The 21,883-nt window shown below is 42.0% G+C and overlaps 1 protein-coding gene across 3 annotated transcripts in view; it reads right to left on the minus strand.

Moving 5' to 3' along the window:
• UBE2Q2 (ubiquitin conjugating enzyme E2 Q2) overlaps positions 1–21,883 on the minus strand; it is a 77,081-nt gene that overhangs the window by 14,862 nt on the left and 40,336 nt on the right. For all 3 annotated transcript variants that reach the window (XM_077828015.1, XM_077828014.1, XM_077828013.1), the window contains 2 exons: positions 19,539–19,679; positions 1,526–1,610 (listed from right to left, as the gene is read on the minus strand). In XM_077828015.1, the coding sequence (XP_077684141.1) occupies positions 1,526–1,610; positions 19,539–19,679 (226 nt within the window). The remainder of the gene's footprint in view (positions 1–1,525; positions 1,611–19,538; positions 19,680–21,883) is intronic.

Genomic DNA, 21,883 nt, shown 5'->3' on the forward strand with positions numbered 1-21,883 from the left:
TGATGGAAGTGGTTTTCCTAAAATGAACCTAAAATCCCCACACAGAAAAGCACACTCCATGACTTAATGCAGATAAGAGCAAATAGCCTAACTGTAGATTCTTCTCAGCCCCACTGACTAGTCTCTACTGGCCTGAGGGGTTAATCTAAACAAAAAGACATAGTGGTGGATAATGTCACAAAATGAACACTCAACAGCAACAGGCAGCATTAGATTAGCACTATTCTCTATGATCAGATCTGGAAATATAGGAAATCCATAATAATGGATAAGTAAATATTTTGAAATGGAACTGAGACAGTCTCAGACTGGTGGTCTTACTTCTTCAGTTTTGTCCTTTCTTAAATTAAAATACCAAAGCAACTGAATGAAGGTCAGGCACATTAGAATGAGAAAATTGGCACAGTAACTCAAAATAGGACAGGTAAAATGTAGAGAAGGCCTTTAGACAAATCAGAGCAGCAATCATTCTTTTTAATTTACTTGAGAACAAGGCCTCCTATCCTGACAGCTAGGATAGGCATTTTCCTGTCAGACAAACAAATCTGAAGACTTTTGATCAGGAATTCCCCCTATTCCCACCCTGATCTGTACCTGTATTCTTGTCCCTTGTGTGAACAAGAAATAAGACATTAGGCTGAGCCAGTATGGCTATGTTCTGCTCACGAAGTTGCAGCAGATGAATCTACTATAACAACTATATTACAAAACTTCTACTCGCTACAGAAAGTGACCGGACAACACAATCCACTCACCCCACTGCTCTGCTATTTCAGGCAATTTCTATAAACGGCGCAAAGAGGATAGTCAGCCTTTATCTGACTAAGCTAATCTATTAGGGTAAACAAACACCTGTTTACAACATAAACATACAACCATGGTTTTTCAATAGTTTTGGTAGTTGAAAGGGCAGGGCTTGTATTTGCAACACCGCATGCATACAGAATCTGAGTATCAGTGTGTGTTAAAGGAGAACGGATAGATAAAAATATGGCTTAGACTAAATCTCACTTATTGCATTCAATAGCAAAGGGCTGTTGAATCAAGTGCAATCCCTTGTGGCAGGAATACTTAAATTGCTTCAAATGTAACATGCAGTACCACATGACCAGAACAGGACTGCAAGATTTTTGCCCTATGTACCTGGCATGGGAGGACTAGATCCCAAGAAATGCTGAAAAACACACCACAATTCCCACTAAAGTCAATGTGATCTGTGGTGTTCAGCATCACCTCCAGACAGCACTCACACAGTTATATTAATGCTACTACTGTTAATGTGACATTTTATGTAGTAAAGAAGCCAGGTCAGAAAAATATGAAAGCCAGAAAAAAGAAATTTTACAGGTGGAATGCTTAAAGAAAATTCAAGCAATTCAACTTCAAAATCTGAAGCTAAGATTAAAAAAAAAATGCACATAATGAAATAAAGTACAAAACAAACAGCTATTAGCAGAAGATATTTTCCAAGAAATAAAAAGCTTCTGCATTGTATTTCTAAAGAGAGAAATGTAGAGCACCTTACCTGTTTTATAACTCTGTGATCTGTATATATCCCTGAGCTCTTTCATAAGTCGATCTGAAGCCTGGACTGACCCAGACACTGCACCCTAAAATTAAAAAAAACAGGCAACAGTTAACAGCTTCATTTGTATTATTGATGCTTAAAAAAAAAAATCTGTGTACTCGTAAAGTCTATGCAACTCTATTAAGGTACCACAAAATGGTAGAGTATATTAATTTCACAGACCTAGCATTCAAGCAAGTTGAGAAGACAAGTACCTAGGTAGTCAGAATCCCCAAGTCAGTCCCACAATCCTAGTTTAGCAACATTTCACATACTGAATAGTATGATACATTGTATTTACATTTAACAAAGAAAACAGCAATTCAAAGAATATATACACGTGACAATGCTTTAGGTAAGTGCAAAAGATTGCTACAATAAATTTAAGGAAAAAGCCCAAGTTCCTATAATGTAGTGCAAGTAGAGTGGCTGCAATCCAGTGGTGCTTAGGAACTGTGCAGCCACAGCATCTTCAAAATGCGTACTAGCTTTAAAGGGCAAACAAAAATACTAATGCTTCTACAAAAAGTTGCTGGCTTTAAATGTCTCTCTTTTTGTACACGTAGCTTGTTTTCAAATCTTATAGAAAAACTAGCCACATGTCTAAATACCCCTGGACCTCTGAGAGTATGAGTTCTGATCATGACGTGCAGGAAATTATCTTTCCCCTTTTTCCCACTGACAAGTTCTTATAACTCAAGTGAACTGATTTTGCTCAGAGTTCTAAAAGGAATTAATCTTTGATTCAAGATCCAGCACTGAAAATTTCTGCACAAAAAGAATTCTGAAGTTTATGAACAACTAAGAGAAGAGGCCACCCCACCAAAAGTTGTCTGTTATAGTGAGGCAATGTAGTAGAAGCTGTATACGCACACACGTGCACGTTGTGCTGAAGTGCAGTTCATAAAATAAAGTAAAAGCAGTTTTCTGTGGTTTAAGTGCTCTTCCTTTTCTCAATTAGTTGTTTTTCTGTCCTCCTTCCACCAATGTTTACCCAGAAAACTGTGAAGTTGGTTTTTTGCACCCAGTTTTCACCCATTTTTAAAAAATTTGTAACAAACACCAATCAATTCCAAGGAAATCATAAAGACCAAAAACAAAGGGCTTTGGCCTATACATAGGCTTGGCAATTTTTATTTTATAATTTCAATGGATATCAATATTTATTTTTAAGCACTTTTTTCTATTTTTATCTATTTAAAATGTTCACAGTTGTGGGAAATTATGGGGGGAGCGGGAATAACTGTCAGCCCCCATTGTTCTGTGACAGTAGATGTTGAAATTAAAAAAGTTAAAGCTTTATCATTGTTAAAAACACACACGATCTGTCAACATCACATGCCAATATATACAAACTATATTATATCCTTAAATCAATCAATAAGTTCTTAAGCATTTTTTTTTTAAATACTCTGCCTATCTGTAAATTTCTTTTATTAATGGGAATATATTTTGTGGGTTTGTGTGTACAGTGAAATATACTGATAATCTAATCCTTCTAAGCCTACCTATACAGTATACCAGTAAAGCACTCCTAGTGTAGACAGGGCTCTTGTCTTTCAACCCAATCTATTATATTGTACCAGTGAACACATCAGATGAAGAAAATGCAGGGGCTCTGTAAAATTTTCCATAAAATTTAACTGTTATTAATTCCCCTTTTCTGAAGTAATCAGCTCCATAGAAAAGGACTGCTAAAATTATGCAAAAAGTGTATCGTATTACTGCTCACTTCAGACACACAGGAATGACATTTCAGATTCTTGTTTATATTTATGAACCAATACCTCATTCAAACTCCTCAAACTTAAAAACATTCAATTCTTGTTTCCCACTGAATCCACGTTATCATTTGTTCTGTACAGAAAGGGCTTATTTTTTTGGATGTTTACAGGGAACCAGGGCTGGATTAACTTTTTGTGGGCCCAAGCGCCAAACATATTTGTGGGTCCCCTTGGGGAAGGAATGGGCCAGGGGCAAGAGCACAACGGGCAGGGTGGATTTGATTTAAATCAATTTAAATCACTATTCAGGAAGACTATTTAATCATGGTTTTCTACATAAGAACGCATTCTTATTGGTTGTTATAACCTTAATACATATTCTTCACAACGTTAAGTATTCTGGATTTTTTTCTGCAACAGCAAACATAATATTTTAACAAAAAAGCATATGTTCCTCCCTTCTCACATTTATCTCCAGACTTCTTCTCCTTGTCCAGATCTATTTCGCCCCCAACAATCTTCTATTCATTGAACTTTTTGAAACTTTTCACTTTTAAAGAGAGGTAAGGGATTGACTGTGTACACAAATTTGCAGAGGGACAATAGAGTTGAGGTCTGTTGTTTCTTACCTCTATATTAATTAATTTGTTTTAAAACATTTTCCTGTTAACAAGCATGTTACCTCTGGAGACAAATTGACAGTTTGAGAATTGCAAAACTAAGCATCTCTAATGGTATCTTCTAGACTGAGCACTGAGTCCCATTGGGTAGATAGAAAGATTAACCTAAATAATCTATACAGAAGCCTGTGGAACCCCATAAGATTGGGTCCCTGATCCATGAACTATAAGAACTCATTTACAAAACTTTTCTTAAACATTACATAAATATATTGTCTCATACTATAGAATTAGAATTTATAATCCCTATTCCATGAGATATAATGCATCTTAATTAAAACTATCTTCAGATAGGTTTTTGAGGGAAAAACCGATTTAAATAAAAAAATTAAATATCTATTTTTTTTTTTTTTTTTTTTTAAAGAAGTCATTGATTTTTATCCACCCTGACAGCAGGGCATGGTGTGGGGGTAGGATTGGTCCCCAGCTGGAGCGAGGCAGGGACTAGGGGCAAGATAAGCCCAGTGGGGCATGGGGGGCGCGGGGGGGAGGATTAGTCCCTGCTGACTTGAGCAAGGCAGGGGCTGGGGGCAAAAAGCACAGCGGGGCAGGACCTAGGGTTGGTCCCTGGAGCAAGGGAGGGGTAAGCACAGCAGGACTGGGGAGGAGGTAAACAGGATCCCCCCTGTCCCCCTGTCCCTGCCCACATAGAGTAGGTATTGACCTTCTCCCTGGTTCTAGCCCATTCTCTTTGTCTCTGCACTAAACTGAGGGTGGGGGTGCACTGAGCACAGGGCTAGGGGTGTAGAGTCTGGGAGGGAGTTAGGGTGCAGAAGCAGGCTGGGGGTTGGCTAGGAGCTAGGGTGAGGGAGGGGGCTCAGGGTTGGGGCAGGAATTGGGGTGTGGAGTGCTTACCTGAGGCAGCTCCCGTTTGGTGCGAGGGGTGAAGGTTGGAATGTGGGGTGGGGGGGGGTGCAGGAGTTCCCGTTTGGTGCTCAGGGTAGGGATGCAGGAGTCAGGATGGGGGGGGTTGGAGGGCACAGGGGGGTGCAGGAGTCAGGGCAGGGTGGTGTCGGGAGGTGCAGGAGTCAGGGCAGAGGGCTGGGGGTGTGGGGGTGCTCCCAGCCCCCTGCCTTGAGCGGCTCACAACAGGGGGCTGGCGGGGGTATGCCCTGATTCCACCCCCTTCCAAGGCCCCGTCCCCACTTCTTTTCCGCCTCCTTCCCCAAGCAGCGAGCACGCAGCTGCTCGGCTCCGCTCCTCCCCCTCCCTCGCAAGGGTGATTAGTTGTTCAGCAGCAGGGAGAGGGAGGGAGGGAGGCAGGCAGGCAGGAACACAGCATGCTGGGGAAAGAGGCAGGGGAGGGGGAGCTTGGCTGCCAGCGGAGCCTACCCTGCAGCAGGTGCCGGCAACACCAAGCTTCTGCCCCCCGCCCGCGCAGGAGAGAGCAGGGGGCGGAGAAGAGCAGGCCGGGCCGGGCACCCTTGCACCTTGGGCCCAGTGCCATGGTAAATCTGGTACTGCAGGGAACCCAGGAAACTGGAGAGAACCCCTTACATTAAATGTTAGATGAGTCTGGATATATAAATCTCTAATGATGAGAAAAGTATGTACCTCTTTATGCAGCTAAGGTAAACTCAACTGTGTACTTCAGAGGGATTTTTCACCACTATTCAGTGAATTAAAAAAAAAAAAAAAAAGATTGGGACTTATTTAGATGCCTCTTCCTGAAACTGAACATAAAAGTGGGGGGACAGGAAATAAAATGTTGTTTCCATTTATTTATATTTCCATTAATGAGAGCCAAGCATACAGGCACACCTTTCAGTTTATCAGCAGCTGAACTCAGACCAGCAGAAGTCTGAAGGAGTCTGATGGGATATATTTCCTCTAGGAAACTGGCTGCTACCTAAAACTGAGAGAAATTAACGATGTTTGAAGATCCAGAGGATGTGGGGGAAAGGAATAATGGTTGTGATGTTTCACTCCATATTCTTTATGAAAATATTCTTATGATATGAATATGACATAACATATACTTTATGCAATATGGGTCTTGTAAGGTATCACTAGAAAGGTTATGATATACTGAATGTGATTATCCAATTTGTATGAATGTATCATTTCTGTATCTAAAGTTAGAAATATGGACTATTTCAACTGGGTGTGTATTGGGAAGACACCCACCAGATGACAGGCCATCAAATTTGATGAGCCATCAGGAAGGAACAACAAAACCATGAAGATACTAATCTCTCCCCATTCTGGGAGGCATCCGAGGACAACTGTGACACTACAAGGCCAGGTGGTCTTGTCACCTGATATTAAAACATTACCTGGGACTTTTTGTAACTTTCCACTGGAAGGGAAGGGTGGAGGGAGAGGGTCAAGTTTGGGAAACAAAGGATTCCCACCTTACGTAAATCCTATTTAAGGGTGGGGAGAAAGTCAAACGGGACTTCTCCTCTCCATGGCCTGTCTGCCCAAGAAGAGAGACTGCTAAAACTACCTGCAGGGAAGGCAGCGGGGAGGCCAGACTGAGACGGGATCAGTCTGAAAAGAAATATAACTGGAACTCTGAACCACAGAAACTTTGCAAGCTGCCTAAAATAATATTTAGGGTAAGAAATTACATTTTGTAACCTGTTTCTTAAGTATATTGAGCTTATCTTGCGTACTTTGTTTTATTTGTTCAGTAATCTGCTTTGTTCTGTCTGTTCTCTTATATTCACTTAAAATTCATTGTTTGTAATTAATAAATGTGTTTTGTTTATTATTTAACCCAGTTTTTGTAATTTCTAACTGGGGGGCAAGAAGTCATGCACATCTCTCTTCACACTGGGGAAGATGGCAAATTTTATGAGCTTGCGCTGTACAAATATTTCTATACGGTGCAAGACAGTAGTATTTTGGGTTTGTCTCCCAAAAGGGGTGGACACATGCGTGCAGGGGAAAACATTTCACACAGAGCTGACTTCAGTCTGTGTCTGCAGCGGGGTGTGGCCCTACCAGATCTGCCCCGCAGGCTGTAGTTTGCCCTCGCCTGGTGTCGAGGCTAGAATACATGCAAACGTAGTCAGGATAAATATGTAAAAATCAAACTTTAAATGTCTTTAAACTTTTAAATGATAACCAGAATTCAAAGCAAAACCTAGAAAAGGAGGAACTTCATGTTTACCTAGCGCTCCACTTAAGACTAATTGATTATCAGCATAAAACACATCCACGTACTGTAACATACGTGGATTTTAACATATTCAGTATTTTCCTGTACTTGAGTGGTCCAAAATGCTGGTGAAAAATCAGGATAAACCAAACAGCTTTGTAAAATCCAGCTTTTCCAGTAATAAGAAAGGTAAAAATCAAACCCAAAGGGCTTATGGATGGCAAAGCATTCCTACCATAAATGCAGAGAGCTAGTAACCTTCCTGTGTGTGGAACAAGCTACACTACCAAAGTACTGGGAGCTCTTGCTAGCACTGCTATGTCAGTCAGGGATCACAGCTCTTCCCAGCCCTGAAAGACACAGCTCTGCCAACAGAAGTCCAAAGCGTAGACCTGCCAAAGGATATTACTCTTGGACCATCCATCTTAGTATTCCATTGGATCTGAATACACAAACTGAAATTCCACTTCTTTTTCTTAATACATAGGACTTGTGAAATATGGTCTGCAATCAGGCATGTAGACAGATGCTCCTTTGAAGCTCTGTCTCCTTTCATTTGGTATGCAAAGGTACACAAATAAGGAGGCAATACTACAAAGGAACCATGGTTCATTGTCCAGTTAAAAAGGGTCTTTTCCAACTCCTCCTTCCCCCTTAGAAATACCCTCCTCTTCTGGTCACCCATAGGGGAAGGGCGCAAATCCCTCTGCTGACCTGGTCAGACTCTCCCTGTTCCCTAGGTGGACCAGGTAAACCTTGTGTGTGCATGGTGGACGGGGGAGCCTTTACCCTGGCTACTGACTACTTGTTTCCATTAAGCCAGACAAAGAGCCCACCTCTTAATATGCAATGGGGGTATTTTGCAGTAGCCTTTGCCTCACTAGTTGACGTAACTGGGCAGAGAAGAGAGTTTTATTGCTGTCTAGCAATTGCACATGGATGGAATTTTAAAGATACTCACTAGAGATTCCATATAAAAGCTGTATTAGATGAAAGTTCAGACTGCAAAATGAAGCACTGAAGGCTGTAAATGCAAAGTTAAGGTTGTCCGTGCAACCTGAACTCACAAGGGGACAGAGTTATGATACAGGATTGTGTGGTTTAACAGGTGTGGATTCAGAGGAGCACAACCTCACGTGCTGCAGAATAGGAACGATATATAGTGAATGAGAGGGATCATCAGGATCCTTGCCTCATGAAGTGCAGCGTCCATATAGGCCACACACTGAATGAGACAGCTTTTTCATATTTATCCTTTATCTTCCAAGAGTACAATCTAACTATAATCTTTAAGGTGATTTTTCTTTAGAGCATCTCAGTTCTGTAATGTTCCTTTTTAAGATGTGTGCAGAGACAGGAAGAGGAAGAGGAGGAACAAAAAACACCCGGCCATTTAATATTTAAGTGACAGTTGTTGAAGTTTGGGTGTCTTGAAGTTTACACAGGCAAGGTAAGCTAAGCCCTGGTCTACACTAGGACTTTAGGTCGAATTTAGCAGCGTTAAATTGATGTAAACCTGCACCCGTCCAAACGATGAAGCCCTTTATTTCGACTTAAAGGGCTCTTAAAATCGATTTCCTTACTCCACCCCTGACAAGTGGATTAGCGCTTAAATCGGCCTTGCCGGGTCGAATTTGGGGTACTGTGGACACAATTCAAACGGTATTGGCCTCCGGGAGCTATCCCAGAGTGCTCCATTGTGACCGCTCTGGACAGCGCTCTCAACTCAGATGCACTGGCCAGGTAGACAGGAAAAGAACTGCGAACTTTTGAATCTCATTTCCTGTTTGGCCAGCGTGGCAAGCTGCAGGTGACCATGCAGATCTCATCAGCAGAGGTGACCATGATGGAGTCCCAGAATCGCAAAACGGCTCCAGCGTGGACTGAACAGGAGGTACGGGATCTGATCGCTATATGGGGAGAGGAATCCGTGCTATCAGAACTCCGTTCCAGTTTTCGAAATGCCAAAACCTTTGTCAAAATCTCCCAGGGCATGAAGGACAGAGGCCATAACAGAGACCCGAAGCAGTGCCGCGTGAAACTTAAGGAGCTGAGGCAAGCCTACCAGAAAACCAGAGAGGCGAATGGCCGCTCCGGGTCAGAGCCCCAAACATGCCGTTTCTATGATGAGCTGCATGCCATTTTAGGGGGTTCAGCCACCACTATCCCAGCCATGTTGTTTGACTCCTTCAATGGAGATGGAGGCAACACGGAAGCAGGTTTTGGGGACAAAGAAGATGATGATGATGAGATTGTAGATAGCTCACAGCAAGCAAGCGGAGAAACCGCTTTTCCCGACAGCCAGGAACTGTTTCTCACCCTGGACCTGGAGCCAGTACCCCCCGAACCCACCCAAGGCTGCCTCCTAGACCCAGCAGGCGGAGAAGGGACCTCCGGTAAGTGTACCTTTTAAAATACTATACATGGTTTAAAAGCAAACATGTGAAAGGATTACTTTGCCCTGGCATTCGCGGCTCTCCTGGATGTACTCCCAAAGCCTTTGCAAAAGGTTTCTGGGGAGGGCAGCCTTATTGCGTCCTTCATGGCAGGACGCTTTACCACTCCAGGCCAGTAACACGTACTCGGGAATCATTGTACAACAAAGCATTGCAGTGTGTGTTTGCTGGCGTTCAAACAACATCCGTTCTTTATCTCTCTGTGTTATCCTCAGGAGAGTGAGATATCATTCATGGTCTCCTGGTTGAAATAGGGTGCTTTTCTTCAGGGGACACTCAGAGGAGCCCGTTCCTGCTGGGCTGTTTGCCTGTGGCTGAACAGAAATGTTCCCCGCTGTTAGCCACGGGGAGGGGGTAGCCACGCGGTGGGGGGAGGCAAAATGCGACCTTGTAACGAAAGCACATGTGCTATGTATGTAATGTTAACAGCAAGGTTTACCCTGGAAGAGTGTAGCCACTGTTTTATAAAATGTGTCTTTTTAAATACCGCTGTCCCTTTTTTTTTCCTCCATCAGCTGCAAGTATTTCAATGATCACAGGATCCTCTCCTTCCCAGAGTCTAGTGAAGATTAGAAAGAAAAAAAAATGTACTTGTGATGAAATGTTCTCTGAGCTCATGCTGTCCTCCCACACTGACAGAGCACAGACGAATGCGTGGAGGCAAATAATGTCAGAGTGCAGGAAAGCACAAAATGACCAGGAGGAGAGGTGGCGGGCTGAAGAGAGGGCTGAAGCTCAAATGTGGCGGCAGCGTGATGAGAGGAGGCAGGATTCAATACTGAGGCTGCTGCAGGACCAAACCAGTATGCTCCAGTGTATGGCTGAGCTGCAGTAAAGGCAGCTGGAGCACAGACTGCCACTACAGCCCCTGTGTAACCAACCGCCCTCCTCCCCAAGTTCCATAGCCTCCACACCCAGACGCCCAAGAACGCGGTGGGGGGCAACCAGCCAACCAGCCACTCCACCACAGAGGATTGCCCCAAAAAAAGAAGGCTGGCATTCAATAAATTTTAAAGTTGTAAACTTTCAAAGTGCTGTGTGGCATTTTCCTTCCCTCCTCCACCACCCCTCCTGGGCTACCTTGGTAGTCATCCCCCTATTTGTGCGATGAATGAATAAAGAATGCATGAATGTGAAGCAACAATGACTTTATTGCCTCTGCAAGCAATGATCGAAGGGAGGAGGGGAGGGTGGTTAGCTTACAGGGAAGTAGAGTGAACCAAGGGGCGGGGGGGAGGGAAGGGTTCATCAAGGAGAAACAAAGAACTTTCACACCGTAGCCTGGCCAGTCATGAAACTGGTTTTCAAAGCTTCTCTGATGCGTACCGCGCCCTCCTGTGCTCTTCTAACCGCGATTTGCCTCAACCTCCCACCCCGCCATAAACGTCTCCCTCTTACTTTCACAGATATTGTGGAGCACACAGCAAGCAGTAACAACAGTGGGAATATTGGTTTCGCTGAGGTCTAAGCAAGTCAGTAAACTGCGCCAGCACGCCTTTAAACGTCCAAATGCACATTCTACCACCATTCTGCACTTGCTCAGTCTGTAGTTGAACAGGTCCTGACTACTGTCCAGGCTGCCTGTGTACGGCTTCATGAGCCATGGCATTAAGGGGTAAGCTGGGTCCCCAAGGATACATATAGGCATTTCAACATCCCCAACAGTTATTTTCTGGTCTGGGAATAAAGTCCCTTCCTGCAGCTTTTGAAACAGACCAGAGTTCCTGAAGATGCGAGCGTCATGTACCTTTCCCGGCCATCCCACGTTGATGTTGGTGAAACGTCCCTTGTGATCCATCAGAGCTTGCAGCTCTATTGAAAAGTACCCCTTGCGGTTTATGTACTCGCCAGCTTGGTGCTCCAGTGCCAAAATAGGGATATGGGTTCCGTCTATGGCCCCACCACAGTTAGGGAATCCCATTGCAGCAAAGCCATCCACTATGACCTGCACATTTCCCAGGGTTACTACCCTTGATATCAGCAGATCTTTGATTGCGTGGGCTACTTGCATCACAGCAGCCCCCACAGTAGATTTGCCCACTCCAAATTGATTCCCAACTGACCGGTAGCTGTCTGGCGTTGCAAGCTTCCACAGGGCTATCGCCACTCGCTTCTCAACTGTGAGGGCTGCTCTCATCTTGGTATTCATGCGCTTCAGGGCAGGGGAAAGCAAGTCACAAAGTTCCATGGAAGTGCCCTAAAGCATGCGAAAGTTTCGCAGCCACTGGGAGTCGTCCCAGACCTGCAACACTATGCGGTCCCACCAGTCTGTGCTTGTTTCTCGAGCCCAGAATCGGCGTTCCACAGCATGAACCTGCCCCATTAGCACCATGATGCATGCACTGGCAGGGCCCATGCTTTCAGAGAAATCTGTGTCCATGTCCTGATCACTCACGTGACCGCGCTGACATCACCTCCTTGCCCGGTATCGCTCTGCCAGGTTCTGGTGCTGCATATACTGTTGGATAATGCGTGTGGTGTTTAATGTGCTCCTAATTCCCAAAGTGAGCTGAGCAGCCTCCATGCTTGCCTTGGTATGGCGTCCGCACAGAAAAAAGGCGCGGAACAATGGTCTGCCGTTGCTCTGACGGAGGGAGGGGCGACTGACGACACGGCTTACAGGGTTGGCTTCAGGGAGCTAAAATCAACAAAGGGGGTGGCTTTACATCAAGGAGTATTTCAGGCAGGACTTCATGGAGGGTTCCAATAAGAAATGGTGCACCTAAGTTATTGTTCTTATTGGAACAAGGAGGTTAGTCTGGCCTCTGATTGATACAGGGCTAGATTTACCTCGCTGCACCTTCTCTGTGAGTGACTGCTTTGTGACCTAGAGGAATGAGTCCCCTAGACAGGGGAGGGGGGGAAGCAAATGAGTACAAAACAAATCTGGTCTATTTCTTGTTTTGATCCACTCCATCTATCTTTTAGATCTTTGGCTGGCAGCAGACGGTGCAGAAGGACTGCATGCCATCCACATCTCACGGCTGCCTGGCAGAAGATGATGCAATAGGACTGCTAGCAATCCGTATCGCCTGCCTGCTCACCATAAGACGGTTCAATAGGACTGACTGCAGGACTAAAGAGAATGACCTGGTCAAGTCACTCCAAATTTAGTCCCTGCGCCCATGTCTGGCCAGGCGCTCCTGGCCGATGTGGCCAGGAGCACCTCGGACATGACGATGACGGCTACCAGTCGTACTGTACCGTCTGCTGCCACAAGGCAAGGGGTTGATGCTGCTGTGTAGCAATGCAGTGCCACGTCTGCCAGCACCCAAGAGACATAGGGTGACGGTTACCTGAGCGGGCTCCATGCTTGTCATGGTATGGCGTCTGCACAGGTAACTCAGGAAAAAAGGCGCGAAACGATTGTCTGCCCTTGCTTTCATGGAGGGAGGGAGGGAACGGGGGCTTGACGATATGTACCCAGAACCACCCGCGACAATGTTTTAGCCCCATCAGGCATTGGGATCTCAACCCAGAATTCCAATGGGCAGTGGAGACTGCGGGAACTGTGGGATAGCTACCCACAGTGCAACACTCCGGAAGTCGACTCTAGCCTCAGTACTGTGGAAGCACTCAGCCGAGCTAATGCACTTAGAGCATTTTCTGTGGGGACACACACACTCGAATATATAAAACCGATTTCTAAAAAACCGCCTTCTATAAATTCGACCTAATTCCGTAGTGTAGACATACCCCAAGAGTATGATCTTTTAAAGAGTTGCTTAATTAAGCTTTGCTTGTTCAGAAATCAGAAGACGTTAGGTCAGGTGGACATGGTACAAAGCAAGAGTGTTATAGCATGTGGCACTGCCGTTGCTCTTTGCAAATGAGATACTGTTGCAACAAGAGGAACTGGAATTGGTCACTTATGAGCATGTTTGACATAGTTGGTATAACGGAAACCGGGAGGGGGGGTATGATTCCCATGATTGAAATGTTAAAAATCAATGGTTATAACCTATTTAGGAAGGATCGAGTGGGCAAAAGAGGAAGGGAGCGGCCTTCTATGTCAAAAATGGCAATACCTGTTTCCAAGGGAGTCACTGATCACTTGGAATAAAGTGATCTTGAACGCTTATGCATCAATGTCCTAACAGAAAAAATCCAAGATGGGGTATTAGCTGGTGTCTGCCTCAGACCTCAAATCACACCAGAGAACAGGAATACCATCACTAGTGTATCTAGAACATCTGGGAAAGAAAGCTGCATGATCATGGGGGACTTCAATTTGAGTTACACATGCTGGAAGTCTCATGTTGGCAGTACTCAAACATCCTTGGAATTTCTAAATACTATATGACAATTTCCTAACTCAAGAAGTGTTGCACCCAGCACAATGGAATTCTATATTAGATCTCATCTACACAGATAAAAGGAACTGATCACAGAACTAAAAATTAATGGTAGCTTAGGTACAAGTGATCATTACTTGATTACATTTATCATGTGCAAAGATAATAAAGTCCAGAACAGTGATATACAGATAGATAGTTTGTATTCTAAAAGGGCCAATTTCACAAAGCTGAAAACAAAGGGACGGAGAATGTAATCAGAAAAATGTGAACGATCATTGGAAATTGTTTAAGAGTACTTCACTAGATGCCAAAAAAGCCACAATCAAGGAAGGAGGTCATACTGGTTAAAAACCAATCTGGTTGGGGGGGGGGGGGGAAGCGAAGGTAGCTATATAAAATAATATATCAAAACAAGTAGAAGAAAACGGAAGTTGATAGTAATGAATATAAATCAGAAGCTAGGAATTGTAGAACAATTGATAAGGGCAGCAAAGGGACAAGGAGAAATCTATGGTCAGAAGAGTAAGGACAATAAAGATTTTTTTTTTTTAAGTATACACAGGAACAAAAAAAATAAAAATCATAAGAATGATATTCGTCCACTACTAGATGATTAGGGTACAATTACAAATAAGTGCAGAAAAGGGAGACGTTCAATAAATATGTCCACTATATGTAAATGATGGTTTCTCTGTATCTTGAGGTCTTTAAATCATGATTTGAGGACTTCAGTAACTCAGCCAGAGGTTAGGGGTCTATGACAGGGGTGGGTCGGTGAGGAGGTCAGACTAGATGATCTGATCTTAAAGTTATGAGTCTGTGTAGTGATATAAAGTGGATAACACTTTCCATTCCACTAGTATCTCAGGAAGTTGTTAAACAGCAGCTACTAAAGTTAGACAGTTTAAAAATCAGCAGATCCAGATCATCAGCTTTTTCAATACTCTTGCATGCAAGTTGAGGAGCTTGCTTGGACCATTAATGCCGATTTTCAATAAGTTCCAGAAGACTTGAAGAAATCTAATGTTGGGGAAACCGGATGACCCAAGTAATTATAGGCCTGTCAACCTGACATCAATGCTGGGCAAGATAAAGGAGTGGCTGATACAGGACTTTATTAATACAGAATTAAAGGAAGGTGATATAATTAAATGCCCATCAACGTGGGTTTATGGAAACTAGATCTGGTCAAACTCGCTTGTTATCTTTTTTAGGATATTACACATTTGGGTGATAAAAGCAATAGTATTAATGAAACCTACTTAGATTTGTGTAAGGCATTGACTTGGTACCACGACATTTGATTAAAAGACTATAACTATATAAAATTAACATGGCACATATTAACGGGATTAAAAACTGGCAGCTGCTAGATTTCAAAATGTAACTGTAAACAGGGAATCATCGAACAGGTGTACTTCTAGTGGGGTCCCACAAGGACTGGTTTTCGGCCCCATAACATTTAACATTTTTATCCATTACAAAACAAAGTCACTACTAAAGTTTGCAGATTACACAAAAATTGGGGAGTAGTAAATAATTAAGAGGACAGGGCACTGATACAAAGCAATCTAGATCACTTGGTATGCTGGGCACAAAACCAATATGCATCTTAATATGGCTAAATATAAATGCATACATCTAGGAACAAAGAATTTAGGACATATTTACACAATGGGGGACTATCCCGGAAAGCAGTGACTCTGAAAAAGATTGAGGTCATGGTGAACAAACAACTGAACACAAGCTCCCAGCAGGACACTGTGACCAAAAAGAACTAATGCAATCCTTGAATGCATGAACACGGGAAACTCTAGCAGGAGTAGAGAGGTTATTTAACCTCTATATTATATACTGTGTCCAGTTCTGGTGTCCACAATTCAAGTAGTATGTTAAACAATTGGAGTGGTTTCAGAGAACAGCCATGAGAAAGATGAAAGTATTAGAAAACATGGCTTACAGCGAAAGACTCAAGGAGCTCAAACTATTTTGCTTACAGAGATGGTGAACTGCTAATAGTCTATAAGTACCTCCACAAGGAACAGATATTAAATATGCTCTCCAATCTAACAGAGAAAGGTACAACATGATCCAATAGCTGGAAGTTGAAGCAAGACAAATTCTGATGGGAAATAAGATGCATTTATTTTTTTAAACAGTGAAGGTAATTAACCACTGGAACAACTTACCAAGGGTTGTTGTGGACTCTCCATCACTGACAATTTTTAAATCAAGACTGAATGTTTCTCTAAAAGATCTGCTCAGGGAATTATTTTGGGGAAGTTCTATGAACTATGTTATAGAGGAGGTCAGACTAGATGATCATGATGGTGATCCCTTCTGGCCTTGGAATCTATTAATCTATGAAAAAGAGCACAAAGCAACCAGTGAAACTCTGGATTCCAATACCCACTAGGTGCTGGTGCTGACTGTCAGAAAGACCTTACTAAATTAAACTGCATAGAACCTTGAAGCATAACAAATATGGGTAGACTGGTACATAGTTTTATTTGGGATCCCAAATAAAACTAGTTGTAGTTATCGTCTGCTTCCTCCTTGTAACATTAAATTATTTCTAATTTGAAGGTTTGATGAGTATTAAAATTTGATTCCTTTTCTAATTCCGTATGTACTTGTTTGTTCTGCAATCCTCTGAAGATAAAGTAAACAGTAATTGTGTAAAACAAGGTAGGAATTTGGGATTTGCCTTTGTGCCTCAATGCACTGGGAGAATTCTCCATCATATGTACTTTAAGAAAAGAAAGCCTAATGCCAAGGAGTTTAGAGTCAAAGTTCATTTTTTTCTTAGTATGTAGGGCACATTGCACACCATTTTAGAATCAACATTCTGCTATGGTTCCACCTTCTGTTGTCGAGTAGTGTGGCAGTGGACATTAATGCAAGTATGAGCTAAATTAATGCAAGTTCTCTTTTGGCTCAGTGGTGGATCTGTAGCTTTCAGATCTCAACTCCGAAGGAACAAAATCCTTTAAGGCATTTAACCAGAACAGGAGCTACTATTTCTGGTGACCCACAAAAATACTGTGGCTCCTTACAGGAGCTGAATACACCATTCTCTGGGCTCAGATGACCTTGTTGATGCTTGTGCATAAAAAGAGTGTGTTGGCATAAGAAAGCTATTATGTAAGTTGAAGCTGCTGTTGTGGAAAAAAACCCAGCAATGTTCATTTCAGCTCCACAAGAGAGAAAGAGAGAAGAGGAAAGCCAACGTTTGCCAAATGGAAGTACAAAATCTGTAAGGAAAGAAAATTCACAGCTTAACCATAAAGAATAAAATTAACACTATGGGGCCTATTTTCAACTCCATTTAATTTCCACAGAAAGTCAGAGTGACTGGATTGTGTCACCTCACACTGTTGTGCAAGTTTGTTTTTTTAATTATGATTACTGTACCATCATTATGAGATCATGAATTTTACATATACATATTCCTTTAAGTGATGTCTATCCTGAAGCTCTAAGTGGTTGTACACATTTTTAAAAAGTTATAAAAAAAATAATCAAGCTTTAATGGTTAAGTCCTTGGATGGCAAAAGCTGAGTCCAGTTTGACTTTGCTTAATACTGCTTTTTTGCTCCTAGATACTTTCTGCTATTTTTTGCAGTGAGATAGCTGACCTATATATATTTTAAAGTCAGAAAGTTAGGGATAACATTCTGAACTGCATAACTTTCCTGACCCAAGAACCTGAACTCAGGGTATGGGAATACAGAAGAATCACTCAACAAAAAACACAGTCCCCTCCATTCAGCCACCCTATTTCCTTCAATCCACCACCTCAAGAAAAGCACAACTCTCAGAATGCTCCACCAGGCTTAACAAATTCAACCAGTGTCAGACTGATGAGGGGACAGGAGCAGTTCTAGTTGAGGAACCTTCATGGTGGATACCTTGCAACTGAATCACTCCATTCTGAAAAGCAGAGTGCAGTGTCTCCACTTATTTTAAAGCGTGATGGTACTGAACAGGAAGAAGCGGTCTCAAGTAGCCAGATCCTAAACTATCTAGGGCTTCACAGGTGTCACAGCTTAACAAATCGCAAGAAAAGCTTAAAATAGATCTGGATACGTCCCTGGCCCAGCTACTGAGATTGTATTATTGGCTCCAGCCATAAGCAGCACCACTTTTAGTCCAATATTTTCGTTCTAGTCAGATGACAGTCTCCAAATACCAATATCTACTGAAATACCAACAGCAAATCAAAGATTGCTTATGAGTGGGACAGTCATGATAAAGATTTAGGGACAACACAGCTGGAGTATGTAGAAGGTCCTCAAAAATCCCACTCAGAAAAGCATTGAAGAAGATACTATACTGAACCAACTATATTTTGTTTTATAGTAAGCAGGTCATGGTCTCTAATTTAATTTCCATTTCTTTGGCAGGAGTCTTGGTTCCAGGAATAGAAGGTTTCAAAAGCTGTTTTATTTGAATCACCTCAGCTTAAAAATCAAGAAAAAAAATCTTGACTTAAGAGATGTTATGCTAATTTTTAGTAAGAAAAGAAACTCCCCCATAAAAAGAACTGTCTATTTCATTAACAGGTCATATAATTCCCTCCCACAATGAACCTGTGGGAGATGGAAGATAATTTGGCAGACAGTGTGATTTGCTACATGAAGTTCCCTCTGAGGAGAGGACAGATGCTACAAGGCTAAGCAGTGCTTTCACTGCTATATTTTCTGGAGTTATTTCTGCTGGCTTTCCAAAGGATGATACTGTAGATCACAACTGCCCCCAGTTCTGCCTCCTGAAAGTGATACCTACAACACTAACACCTCAACTGCAGTGAGATTTCCACCATCAGAAAGAAGGAAGGTGTTTTGCAGCCTACAGCTTGCCTTCTGCGCTTATCGAATAGATTTTGCTAGTAGTCAAGCTTCTTTGATATACTCTGTGCCAAAGTGAAGAGGGTGATAGGACTCAACCTTTTCTTTAATTTTTAAATAAAGTACATAAATGTATAAAAAATACTTTAGAAAGTGTAAAACTGCAAGTACTGATTGCATTAGAGATTACTGTACTTTGCCTTTTGTATCTTTAATTGTTCTTAAGAGGTATGAACAACAGCTCTCACCTCACAACCTAGCTGCTTCCTGTTGATTCTGAAGAGAAAACAGTCCTCTTCTCAGAGGAGGCAAGTAGGAGACAGACTAGGGAGAAGGAAAACCAGCTAGCTAGATACCTCTGGCAAGAGACCTAAGAAACGTTACAAAGTGTGAAAAATGGATTTGGTGTAAAAGTTTTTTCACTCTCACCAGTGTGAAAGTCGTTTTTCAGATGAAATGCCACAAATTCTTTAATATCCCTTACAAAACAAATTAAATTTAAATTGGCATTTTCCAGCTCAGATGAAACAGGCACGCCATGGAGCACTTTGAAGTTGACACAGTGCCTCTTTGGGATCCAGGCTTCTAGCAAAACCCCCTCAGAGCGAAGGAATTTGAGAAGACATTAGGGTAGTGATCAGTTCACTTTGGAGTTTTAGAAGTCTTTACCAAACCAGTTTAACAGAGTTTAGCTTCTCCTCTTAAGTTTCATGGCTTGAGGCTTCTTTTCCCAACACATGGTAAAAGTCAGCTACAACATTTGCATACACAGTAGCAAATTTTATTTGCTAGATACATTGCAGCAGAACCCAGTGCTACATATAAGTGTATTAAGTCCAATACCTAAGTACACTTACATTTAGGTGGTCTTGTCTTTGATTCTTTCTGATTTTTTCTAAAATTGCAAGGTTCTCTTTTTCAATGCCTTCATCCTCAGATTTTTTTCCATCAACAGGCTCTTCCTCCTTCATGTCATAGTGATCTAGATCTTCAATGTCCTACAAAATTGACGAAAATTCACTGAAACATATGAACTGTAAATCCCAGTTAGCACAAAAGATTGCTCTCCATGCTGGGGCTTGGGGGCATAGATGGTATACTCTGATGAATACCAAATTAGTCATCTTTTGATGCTACTTTTATTTTGCCTAGATTTTGCTATCACCATTAAGAGGACATTCTCTTGTAATTTAGGGAGGCTGTGTGATTGTACACAAGGCCCAGACTCATCTACCCTTCTGCTGGCAGAGACTCTGGTGGCAAAAAGGCAGCATTGCGGGAAGGGGAGGTTGCAGTTTACCAGTCCATTGAAATAGGTAGAAAAACAGGGGTCTAGACCACCTCTGAAGGGAGCAGAGGGAACGTGACCAGAGAAGCTGGAAATGAACCTGTCCAGAGCATCCTCGACAGAATCTTAAATGCAACTTTCCACTTCCACAGTAGAAACTCAGAAGTTGTAAAACTTTTACTAATCCACATCTGGTGCTTGCCAAACATGGAAGACAGAAAAACAAAATACATTTAATTCACTATGTGAAGCTTCATCTGAAAGAGGCCAGAGGAAGCATCTGCATTACATGGACATTAAAAAGGACAGAGGAGATATATGTCACGGTTGAAGACATTAGAGTACAACTCAGATCTGGGTTCAAATCTCAGTTCTACAGTCATTCTGACCTTGGACAAGTCATTTAACCTCTGTGCCTTTAAAAATAGTGAGGATAATACTTCCCTACCTCACAGGGTATTGTGAGGCTAACATAATTATTCGTAAGTTGTTCAAGTACTATGATTATGAGGACCATGCAAATACCTAGATAGGTAAGTTCGTAAGTTACTAAAAAGCAGGATTTGCTCTAGGGTTCTTGTCCAAGTTTTTCCCTCCTGCCACTGTTGTGCTTCATTGGTCCCCCAGATGACATCCTCCTTGCTAAAAGGAGGCTGAATTTCAGTAACGCTGCAAGTATACAGGATGTAACATACTTTGGAATCCTTCAACACAAAATTAAGTGTTATTTACTCAAGAGTCCAGACTGGGAGTATACACCATATGCTGGGAAATCTTGAGGTAGTAAGAGATGACCTGAAAACTAGGAAAGGTTTTGGAAGTGTCTTCACTTACTTGGTGCATTTGACAGCATTTTGTATGCATTTCCCATCTGTGAGATTCTTTCAGATGAGAGAAACATTTTTAAAAGGACATAATCATAAGCAGTGCTACTGGTATAATACCCCAAATTATATGGTTTTAAAAATTGGACTAGATTTCAAATGGATTATGTGCGACACTCATCTGTCTTCAGGGAAGCACTACATTGCTTCTATATAGTGAAGACAACCCTTTAGCCCAGTGTTAATTGTACAGGAAATAGGGGTTTGGTTGAAAGCAAGCAAGTTCTAAGACACTTCTAGAAATGCTCCAACACTAGTCAGTCTGCTTTACCTAGTAGCTGGCCACAGCAGACTCCTTTAGAGTTATTCCATTCCATGAGGTACACATATTTAGGTTCTTTTTGAAAAAGTTGTATTAATTCTCTATTCCAAAAACAGTTCCCTTGTTGTATTTAATATCCTTTTTATTTAAAATATAAATTTTAAGCCTGAGTAGTTCTTGTCTAATAAAACCTTTATATTGTTTAAACACAGACATTTGTTTCTCTTTGAGCCATTCTAGCATATTATGGAAGTAATTTGAGGTGGGAGTTGCATACATGAAGGAGCTTATTAAAATTAGCACCATGTTGCTATACAATCATATTACCCACTTAAAGTTTGGTCTCTGCTGTTTCACACTTTGCTCTACCTCTTCAATACATCTGAAGTTAAGGGTTTTGGGTTTGTTTTTTTTAAATTGTTCAGCTGATTTATGAGAGTTAGTGAACAAATTTGCTCCCAACATGAAGCCTAAGTTTCAACTTGGGAAACCTTTTAAAACATAAACAAAGCCAGTTCATAGACTATTTGAAATAAGGGTTTACAGTGCAAACTTGCTGATATGGCACAAGCTTTTTATATACTGTTGGAACAAACAATGAACAGATGTCCATGTTTCAACATTCAAATACCTCATCCTCAGCAGAATACTTTGAGAAACTATATTTTCGTGGATGAAGGGTTATCTGAGAATGTCAGGTAAAACTTCAAAGTTTTTGGTCAACGTTCATACTGCAGCACTTTTCAGAAGGCCATTTTTTGCTAGGAA

This window comes from Eretmochelys imbricata, chromosome 10 (genome assembly GCF_965152235.1).
Source record: "Eretmochelys imbricata isolate rEreImb1 chromosome 10, rEreImb1.hap1, whole genome shotgun sequence".
Classification (NCBI taxonomy): Eukaryota; Metazoa; Chordata; order Testudines; family Cheloniidae; genus Eretmochelys; species Eretmochelys imbricata.